At 43.0% G+C, this 11,403-nt stretch overlaps 1 protein-coding gene across 1 annotated transcript; it reads left to right on the top strand.

Annotated features, from left to right (window-relative positions):
- Window positions 1–1,548: 1,548 nt before the first annotated feature.
- Window positions 1,549–11,194, top strand: LOC118425103 (nuclear exosome regulator NRDE2-like). Its single transcript, XM_035833925.1, has 10 exons — window positions 1,549–1,580; window positions 1,847–2,904; window positions 3,262–3,398; window positions 4,482–4,605; window positions 5,277–5,574; window positions 5,915–6,200; window positions 6,739–7,592; window positions 8,018–8,193; window positions 8,945–9,144; window positions 9,606–11,194. The coding sequence occupies exons 1-10, from the start codon at window positions 1,549–1,551 to the stop codon at window positions 9,852–9,854; spliced, it is 3,414 nt and encodes a 1,137-aa protein (XP_035689818.1). The 3' UTR covers window positions 9,855–11,194.
- Window positions 11,195–11,403: the final 209 nt, after the last annotated feature.

Raw genomic sequence — 11,403 nt, 5'->3', positions numbered from 1 at the left:
AGAGGGTCTACATGGGGGTATACGTTGTAAGCTACTAAGTACTAGTATACAACAATATTATTTATCTTTAAATGGCTTAAAGCACAGAAATAACATCAACTTGAAGTGTGACACAATGTCATACAAAAATTATATTTATAACTTAACAAAAATCATCCATCATTGTTACTTCTGTGCATCATATAAAAAAATGTCTACTCTTTAAGTCATTGAAACTAAACATGCTATTAGGCTTACGGCATAATTTTGCAAATAAAACACATTATTTTTAAAAGGATACATAGTTCCAAGGAGGTTAAAAAAGACAACCTCCTTGATAGGTCTATATAGCTCACAACTTGTACTAAGGCTTGAAAAATGCCATCTCGGCTTTATTGTAGTGCATTGTAGTTATAACATTGTGTACTAAAGTCGTGTTGATATTGAAACCGTTCGCAGTCATTCTATTAAACCAGGATTTAAACAGACCAGCTCTCGAAATGAGTGCTGCACACTTATCATTTAAAGAAAACCTTTCAAAGCCTGTCTTTGTAATGTATTGCCACTATTTAACAACCCGAAATTGACGGACACTCACTATCCATTGTTTGATGGACAATGGGTGTAATTCTCTCCCCCTCATGTCCTACCAGATAAGTGTTAATTGGGTACTTTGCATTTGACAGAACTGACTTTGTGTGCATGCATATTGCACCTTTGGGTCACTCATTATGCTGCTGATTCTATAGTTATGCGTATCAGTTTAGTGTAAGTGCTGTCTGGAGTAATAGTTTTAAGCATTGCCAGGAACCCCTGTGCAGACCCTGTTTTCAGACTGGACAGGGTTTTCCGCCCCATTTCCCTGTCTGGACTGGACAGGGTTTTCCGAAAACCCTCCATTATGGCATTAGTTGATACTAACGTTATGTTACTAGTATATAGCTACTCTTCCTGGAGTCCAGATTAAAATAATACAAGATATAACAACAGAAATATACAACAAAATATGACTTTGAATTAGCAGAAAGTAAACATAGGGTGAACTCAAAATCAATGATACACATACGTCAAGGTAACATAAATCAAGCATGAAATATATGACTCAAATATGTGTTTCCACCATTACATCCTAAGGTCCTCCAGCAGTGAGACGGAGGACAGTGGAGATGATGCACCCCAACCCCTGAAGAAAGTGAAAACAGAGCCTGGCAGCAGTCCCAGCAGTGGGGAGGAGGATGAAAGGAAGGGCGGGGTCAGTTACCATGGCAACAAGAAGGACATCAGAGTGAATGATGGCAGCAGGAAGCAAGATGGAGACTCACAGGAGGAAGAAGATGAGAGGAGGGCACATCGACATAAGAAGTCCAGCAGACATAAACACAGGCACAAACATAAACACAAGCACAAACACAAAAAGCACAAGACCTCCAGAGACAAAGATTCATCAGAGAAAACTGTGACACCCGGTGATAAAGCGTAAGTAAAATGTATGTTAGCAATATGATATCATCTACTGGACAAACATGTTAGAAAATGATAGTGTGATGTTAATTATGTTAAACCTACTGGATGAGAGATAGATTACAGGCTGGCAGAAACAGGCCAGTGCTTACCACACTGGGCTGGCTAAAGCACCCCAAAGCTGACCAACAGAGAATGGTAATCAGATACAAAGTGTGTTCACCTGTTTACATGATAGGGTGTAATACACGTGTTTTAAAAAATGTTCGCGGTGGTTTTAAGTTCGCAGTAAATATGCATTGCGAACAAGAAACCACTGCAAAAATTTCTGCATTTACAGTATATTAGTAGTACAGAACAGTGAGAACACACATTACCATCTGTCTGTTTTTTCAACCATACTCAGTCCAGTCGAGACTACCAGGACCACTGCAGCTGCTACAACCATCTGGATTGAGGATGCCGGCCTGCGACCTGAAAGTGCCTTCAGAGTGGACAAGAAACCCGACAAGGAGAACCTGGTGTACGGTTCCCTGTACCGCCTGCAGCTGGCTAACTACAGACGGTTCGGACAGTCCTGTCTGGGCCTGGGCAAGAGAGAGGGGATAAGATGGAGTGAGAAGTCAGGCAAGAAGAGGAAGATAAAGAGAGGACACGACTCACGATACTGTAGTGAGAAGGAAGTGGCAAAAGTGCTGCACGACAAGGTAATGAGGGTGGAAGTCGTAAGGACCAGTCAGGGTAAACCTCAGTCTGAGGTTCAGAGTTCACACTACATCCCCCTGAACAGGTCATCTGAAGGGGTCAAAGGTTCTTCATCAGAAAACAAAGGTCAGCCTGTGTACACCACTCCCACACAGGTGCACATCCAAGGGCATGCCTGGGTGAATGAAACTCAAGTAAAGCAACAGGAGCAAGGACATGAGAAACAAGAACAGATGGAGAAGGTGGGAGAGACCACAGAGGAGAATATTACCAGGCTCACCGCAGAGTATAACAGAACGCTCAGGGAAAACCCACACGATGTGCAGACATGGTTGGAATTTGTGACCTTCCAGGATAGAGCAATGCAGCACGGACCTGTCACTGTGTACTCTGACTCGGAGAGGGAGAAACGCAAGAAGACTTCATTAGCAGTGATGGAGAAGAAGGTTGCCATCTTGGAGCGAGCTATTGAGATGAACCCTTCTCACCCAAAATTGACACTTCAGCATCTCAAGTTGTGCAGGGAATTCTGGGACAATAAGAAACTCACCAATCAGTGGAAAGAATTTGCATTCAAATACCCGAACGACCCAGCAGTGTTGAGGGAATACTTGATGTTTTCCCAGTCTCACTTTGGTACCTTTACAACATCCAAAGTGCACACTCTATATGGGAAGTGTATCAGCAAACTGAGAGCCATTCTGGATGGAACATTCAAGTCCCACAAGCCTCTACCACATACAGAGGGACAATTGTTAGGTATGTACTTGCAATTAGCCCTCGGGCACGAACTTGCAAATAAACTTCTATTACTCCGGGTAAGGTGATATTAGTTTATTTTCCTTTCCTCATATTTCAGATAAAGTTTACCTCTGAGCCCTCATCTTGGCGTACCTTGTACATGTACAGCAGGTGCCATTTAATTGCACTCATTTGCCAGCACATTTTGTGCAATTATCCGGATGGTGCAACAAAGCAAAGTTATTCAGCTGTACTACCTGACTTTGGGATTCTGTGCAATTAACAGAAGTGTGCAGTTATTTGTTGGGCAATTAACTGGCTTCTACTGTATATAGTTTGTCTTCTTCTCTGACTCCCTGCTTCTCTCTGTTTCAGAGCTGTTTGTGCAGCAGTGCCATTTCCTGAAGCAGGCTGGCCATGTGGAGAAGGCTGTTTCCTCTTACCAGGCACTCGTCGAGTTCACTTGTTTCCGTCCCACCACTGTGGCAGAAAACACACCTGTGTCGGGACAGGTAATGTATGGCATGTAATGTACATCCGTATGTAGATACTCCGTGTGAATGAAAGTAGGACTTGAAATACTGGGTGCATGTGCACCTAAGTCCTTGGTGCACCCAAAAGTGGAGCTGTGCTCTTTCTGTATAAATGTTAGTGAAGGTTTTTGTTTGTAAAGATATCAAAGCATGATACTACACCCCATATTCTTGACAACTAAGTGTTTGAAGGATGATAAAAGTTCTGTCATAGTACTTGTTTAAGAATTTGAAATTGGAATTCAGGTTATTGTAAGGCCACGTTGAGTTGATTATATGGATGACATCCGCGCTCGCACCAATTTTCGGCCATTTCCACACAAAAAAAAAAGTTTTCGACCACACAATAAATTGTGCAAAGCAGCTGTAAAATGAGCACAAATATTCCGTAGATTGAAAAAAAAGTATCAGAAAACAGATAACTAATGCCATAGAATGCCAAAATGAATCTAAAGTTAAAGAATAAGATGTGAAAGGACAGAAAGAAAAAAATCTATTGTTGGTTGGGGGAGGTACCAATACAGAAAATTCAGATCCAGAGGATCATTTCCAGGTCCGGACATGAACCTGGACCAGATTGTCTTTGGAAACTTGAGAATTGGCAATACTCAAAACAATGGTAATTGGTCAATTTTGCTACAAAGGAATCTGTTTGGTGGATTATTGGACTCCCACTGCATTTTAAAATCCCATCTCCATGTAATAAAGGCTAACTGTCTCTGTACCTTTGACTGTAGAAACTTGGTGCAATTGACTATAAACTCTACTTGACTTCGCTCTTGTTGTCTTCTAATCAAATCAACATGGCCTAATATTCCAATGATATTTTTATTTTTTTAAGCTGAAAAGTCATTTCGTGAAGTACTTCTATTTAGTTTTTTTGTTTTTTAATTAGGAACATACTGACATTCTACTTTATTTTATGTGGTGCACCCAAATTTTTTCTTGTGCACCCAGTTTCTAAGGCTGGGTTCACCAGCGCACCTAATCCCTAAAATGAATTTCAAGCCCTGAATAGGCAGCTGACACACTGTGCTACCAAAACACTATCTGTACCTGCAGGTGGAGTTCTTCGAGCCGTTCTGGGACAGCAGTGCCCCCAGGGTGGGGGAGGACGGAGCTCGGGGCTGGAGGGCGTGGCAGGAGAAAAAGGAGAAGGGAGGATGGGAGATGGATGTGACAGCAGGTGGGAGGTCATTGGTTTGTAGTACAGTAGAAGCCACTTAATTGCAAAATGGATAATAGCACACTTCTGTTAATTGCATGGAATCCCAAAATCCCATGGTGGTGTGGTTCAGCTTAATAACTTCGCTTTGTTACACCATTTGGATAATTGCACGAAATGCACTGGCAAATGGGGTGTGCAATTAAGCAGCTTTTTCTGTACCAAAAAGGATGAAGAAGGAAGAGACTACAGTAGTTAGTTTCTTACTGTATAGTCATGTATATACAAAACATCTTTTGGTCTCAGCTGTATCATGACAAACAGGTGATCATGATTCTATCTTTAGAGCTGCTATGAAGTGATTGGAATTTTGCGAGAGTTTGTGAAATCATAATTGATGTACAAAGTGGATACGATATTCAAATGTAAGTTCATCTGTGACAGCAGTCAACATTATGTTACAATTTTAAGACCCTATATCTAAACATAGAATAAAGCGCTTACCAACAAGCTTTCGATCAGTCCTCTGATCCTTATCAAGTTGAAATGACCCAAAGCCTAAGTCACCTGCTAAGTTGGTAAGGGCTTTATTTTGTGTACGGATGTAGGGTCTTAAAATTGTAACGTAAAGTACATACAATATGTGTAACACGTTTGACTCAAAGTTAGATGAACACCTGTCTTCTGCCTAGATGATGAAGCGGATGAAGCAGATGAGGAAGAGGAGGTTCTGAGCCAGTCAGCATCCAGGAGTCAGGCCTGGCTGGACATCGAGAGCGGACGGGAACGGGTGCACTGGTTGCCATGGAGACCGGACACAAAGGCCGGAGAGACGGAGGAGGACTGTGAGGACCCTGACAGGCTGGTTCTGTTTGACGACGTGTCCGACTGCCTGTTCCAGCTCGGCTCCCAGGGGAGCAGGCTGCAGCTGGTGTTCCACTTCCTGCAGTTCCTGGGAGTTAGGACTGTACCATTACATTCTTCACATAGGTAAGGGCCTGACAACAGAGACAGGTACTCATATGTAATGATGAAGTTTGAGTTTATTGTAAGTTCTTGCCCGATTGCTAATTGCAAATGACAAAAAATGACAAAAAATGGTTAACAGTATAGTAAGCCATTACTTACTGTACTATATACAGACTATGTCTTAAGTCTAATGCTAAACCATAACTTCTTGACTTCTTTTTCTGAGACAGTGGAAGCCAAAGGACCCACTGAATGTATGGTACAGCAAATATGAAGTTAGCCTTTACATGATTTCTAGCATGATAAGAATTTCTACAATTATGAATGTTTTTTGCTTTTGAAACATATCATTTCCCTGCAGCTTCCACACGCACAGACATTTCAAGACTGCCTTAGAGGAGAAGCAAGGTCTGTTCTCTACCAGGGCTGCCCATCACAGCCTTGGCTGGATGCCTGCTTGCAGTGGTGCTGCCAGCATGAACAGCTGGGCAGAAAGTGGGGAACCCAAGCAGAGAGAAACCAAACTCCTGCAGAAGTTTGTGCAGAATGTGTTCAGCCAGGTGCTGCAGGTGTTCTCAGGTGCAGAACAGCTGCAGCTGGTCCTGGCCTGGCTGCAGCATGAAGCCTCAGCTGTCCTGACTCTGCAGGTAAGGCCACACCAATTCAATTTTTTGGTTCACAGATTTTTTTATTGAAAATATAGTAAGCTGATATCATAAAAGTAACGAGAAGGGAGGAAAACATGAATATGACCATGTCCACTCCATAAAATTAAGTGTACCAAGATATACACCTGGTCCTCAGGCTTTGTTTTCATGATGTCTTTACAGTTCAGCATTTTTTTTTATTTTCTAAAAATCCGTGAACCAACATATTTAATTGGTGTGGCCTAAGGATCGCCAAGAATTAATGAAACACCAGACTCCTGGTTCTCAAACACGATAGTTCAGATTTTGAGATTGATGTACTACTAGTTTGCAGCTTGCTGCTTGTGTCTTGTGAGTAAATGGTGTGTTTTGACAGATGATGTCATGTAAACATACCTTTGAGGAATAAACCCAATTGTGGCATTCCCTGTGATTCTGTGGTGGGAAATTTCCTTATTAGTAGTACTGATGGACCATAGTTATATGAATACAAATGTGGGTTAAAGCATTAACATTCTTCATGTTCGAACATTCACAGACTTCGAAGGACAAAAAACAGCTGAAACGTCAGAGCAAGACCGTCCGGAGGCTTGCCAAACGTCTGCTGAAAGAGGACCAGAACAGAAACAACCTGGCATTGTGGGGGGCTTACGCACAGCTGGAATGGTTGCTAGGCAACAAGGAGGAGGCTTGCAAGGTGTTTGACACTGCTCTGAGCTCAGTGGGTCAAGGGTCAGCTGAGGACAGGCAGGCAGTGTATGAGCTGTACAGGACGTACGCAGAGCTCGAACTTGACCTGACAGGAGGAGATTCAACTGTCCTTATGAAGCCATCAGAAGCCGTGTCAGACAGGGAGACGTCGCACAAAGCTCTTCACCTCCTGTGCACACTGGGTGAGAAGGGGAAGTTCACCCCACTGTCAGACCAAGTGGTATCACCCACTCGAGTCCTGAAGGCCAGAAGGAACTATCAGCAGACTCTGGAGGAAGAACTTTCTGGCTATGAGACAGCAGGGTGCGAGGGGGCAGACACCAAACCTCCCCCACCATGTCCGAGTGGAAGCTTCCTGGTGCACTTGACTGTGTGTTATGGACTGTTCCAGTACCTGACAATAGGGGTGCAGGCATCTGCAGAAGTGTTTGATGCTGTATTATCAACACTTACAAGGTTGTGTCAAGCGTACAGCAAAGAGGAAGATCTATTTGACCAGCATAGGTGTAGGACTTTTATGGATTTGGAATTATTGACCTCTGCTTACCTCAAGCTGCAGCAGTGCCATCTATCATGCAGTACCGGATCCCTACAGACTGTCAGAACTGCACTGCAGGGGGCGCTGCTTATCTTTCCTGATAACCCGGAGTTTCTCAAAATGTTCATCGAACTAGAGTCTAGGTGAGTAGTACCCAGTATATATATATATATTGTCGCCTCAGTTCCCAAAACATCTGTCCATTCAGGGGAAGTTTGGATTTAAAGATAAAGATCTGAGAAATTAATATCTGAAATACGTGAAAGAAACTGCATTTATTTCTTGAATGCAAATTCATCTGTGATGGTAGTCAACATTATTTTACATTTTAAACTCTACATCCGTACACAAAGTAACGACTTCAAAGCACCTTTGACCCTTTGCTGCCATCACACTTCCGGTCTGGATGTGTGACTTAGGCTTTTGGTCATGTCAACTTGATTAGGATCAGAGGACTGATCGAAAGCTTGTTGGTAAGCACTTTATATTGTGTTGAAATTGTCACATAATGTTGACTACCGTCACAGATAAACTTCCATTCATGCATTTATTTCTGTCGACATCTCAGGTCCCACATCGCCGGCCGGCTGCGTCGGTACTTTGACCGAGCAGTGCAGGAAGCTGCCACGCCCGTCCCCTTCCTGTTCGCCATCCAGGCAGAGATGAGGAGGCTGGAGATGATCTCCTGTCAGTCTTCTGTTGTCATGGCAACCAACTGGGATGATGCTATCAAGAAAGCAGATGGTAATGGGACTTAACAATCATCCATGCTTAGCAGGATTTATCATAGATGCCTTGTGAACATATGTTGTATGTCTGCTGAAGTTCTTTGCAAACAGATGATTGCAAAGCAGGGATTGTATTCTAAATGTCTGTACCTAACTTACTACCAGAGTATGTGAGAGATTTTCATACTTTTTGTTGATCTCTGTGAGGGATAGGGGTAAATGTGTTGTTTTTTTTCTAATCACATATTGATGTTTATTTCAAAGGTTAAGACAATGATTGTAAAGATACATTGTGTGAAAGTGAAAGTGATTTGGAACCAGTTTTAGCTCACTGAAGATCTTCCACTGGTTGTGACAGAGAGGACAGATGCTATGTACAGTATTTACAGGTTCATTGTACCAAGGAAATTCCCCTAGCTCTAAAATCGAACCCACAGCTTCTAGTTCCAGAGGCAGGGCCGCTAACCACTGGACTACGCACGCTACCCAACTTACCACCTGTGTAAGTTCTTTTGCCTAACTCCTGATCTTCCCTTCCCTCCATCAGGTTCCCTGGTGGCCCACATCCCCCAGACAGGCGTGACCCATCGCATCAGGTCACTTACCACCTGTGTAAGTTCTTTTGCCTAACTCCTGATCTTCCCTTCCCTCCAATAGTTTCCCTGGTGGCCCACATCCCCCAGACAGGCATAACCCATTGCATCAGGTCCCTTACCACCTGTGTAAGTTCTTTTGCCTAACTCCTGATCTTCCCTTCCCTCCATCAGGTTCCCTGTTGGCCCACATCCCCCAGACAGGCGTGACCCATCGCATCAGGTCCCTGTTGGAGCGGGGCTGCACCTCCCCTGCCGCCCGGGGCTGTGTTCTCATGTGGAGGTGGTTCATGGCGTTTGAGATGCAGCAGGGAAACCCTGCCCAGGCCAAGGCTGTGTTCTACAGAGCCCTGCAGAACTGTCCATGGGCAAAGGTACCAGCTAACATACATTTGGACATAAATGTTAGAATAGGACTTGTCAAGCATATCTTTTTCTTTGAGTGCGGTCGGACAGAGCAGCATGGAAGCGTGGTGTGAAGACTAGCCGACTGCTGCCTACCCCTGCGTCAGGGATCCCAGCAGCAGTATAATCAAACAATAGTTAGTGAGTGAGGGACATTTTAAACCATCTCTTCTTCATCTCCCCATACTTGCCTAGAGGCATCATCATACTTTGTTATATATCTGTCTAAGCATGATCAGTCAGGCAAATATTTTTGTTATCTTTAACACAAGCAGGATGGGAACCCAGCCAGGCATCTTGTTTACAATGAATTGTCCCAGCATTCATGCTAATTTGCAGCAGACAGCTTACTTGTATCTGCTTCAAAGATTGTTAAAGTCAGTATCCCAGAAGAGACAGAATGTGTTAACCCCACTGTCTCCCTCCCCAGTTGCTGTACATGGATGCAGTGCAGTGGTTCCCTAATGACCTTCAGGACGTCCTTGACATCATGGTGGAGAAGGAGATCCGAGTCAGGGCTCCGCTGGAGGAGGTGGAGCTGCTGATGGAGGGGGAGGGGCCACTTGGGCAGGGGGAGGGGACAATTGGGGAGGGGCCACTCAGAGTGGAGGAGGGATCACTACGGGAAAGGGAGCAACCACTCAGAGTGGGGGAGGGCCCACTACAGAAGAGGGAGTAGCCACTCAGGGAGGGGATCATTCAGGGAGGGGGAGTGGTCATTCAGGGACGTAGAAGGGCCAGATGGATGACCTGTGATGGTAGGAGACAGGATCTTACAGATCTCATATATCTGCATAATTCTCTGTACATAGAACTATGTCCACTTTGGTCAATGATGAATTGTTTGAATGTCCAAAATGTCCAGAACATTCCTGTCATTTCTTCCCCACCTCCATCTCAATGCCGTTTCCTAATGGCAAGTGCAGTTGTAGTAGATAAGGAGAGGTAACAGAGGATGTGTCTATTAATAAACTTGCAGAAGACTGTAATGTTACATCAGTGTTTATTTCACACATGCTGTGTCACACAGTTTGCAGCATGAAAACAACATCTGCATACAACAATATTACTACATGTCCACATTTATGTTTTTAATCTTTCTCTTTTTTGTTTTACAAGAGAGACTTGTTTTGAGAGATTTGCTATCCAACATTCTACTGGTAGCCTGCTGAGCCAAATTGTCAGTTTTATCACTAAGTACACTTTTGTAATGTCTCTGGGTGAATCTTTCGATGCACACAGTGAGTCTAACCATTCATATTAGATATGTATCAGCCGTAAGTCAGTACATTCTGCCAAACAGGCTTACAACACACCCAGATGGGGATTCTGATTAAACACTAATTAGTAGCAGCATGTTGTGCAGACACTTAAACCTATAACAAGCTAAAACAACCCTCTCAGATCTGTTTTCTCAGCCTAGAGTCTCTTTATAGTACAGTGTACAAACGTTGAAGTCTGAATGTCACACCCACAATGCTGAACAACTGTTTCTACAGACAGTCAGTGGATTTATGATCATAAGATTTGGAATTGAATCATCAAGCAGACCATGGTGGTACTTTTTTGTACTAAGCATGGACTGACTGATATTTTCACTTCTTTGAAATAAGGATATCATATCTACAACATAAAATCTGTACAAGTTTTAACACCACGATTTGCATCACTAAATGCTAATGATGGACAGAATGTTGTGGTCCATAAAATAAATTAGATTTCCACAAGCTCTTAAACTTGCTGTAACACTCTTCAAACACATAATGCTAAGCAAATATGTTCTGATAAATAGTTTATCTGTTAACAACTTTCATGCACATGATCCTATAGTTGTTTTTCTTGATGTTTCAACTACACTGTACAATTTTTGTTCTCTACAACTTTGCATTGGCCATAAATACTTGGGGACAGTGAAAAGGCTTTTCGTGTAGCAGATTATAAGGCAACTCCAAAATATTCCTTTGCTCACTAGTTTTCTCAGGGTGATATATGTTGGCAAGGTTGCATATGTGAGTCGGGTGACACATCAGGTGTAGTGGGACATGAGAAGGTAAATAAAAAGAAAGTTGATAGATTGTAAAAAAAATCAGAATAAATAAGGAAAAGCCATACCCTATTGACTTGGAAAACAAATTTTTAGTTTACCAACAGTTCATCTTTGTCACGTGCATGGATGAGCATGAAGCTTAAGATAGAGCCGTTCAAATGAAGCATGTATCATAGAGTCT

Source organism: Branchiostoma floridae, chromosome 1 (assembly GCF_000003815.2).
Source record: "Branchiostoma floridae strain S238N-H82 chromosome 1, Bfl_VNyyK, whole genome shotgun sequence".
Classification (NCBI taxonomy): domain Eukaryota; kingdom Metazoa; phylum Chordata; class Leptocardii; order Amphioxiformes; family Branchiostomatidae; genus Branchiostoma; species Branchiostoma floridae.
Note: the sequence above shows the minus strand (reverse complement) of the source record. Positions and strands in the feature narration are given on the sequence as shown.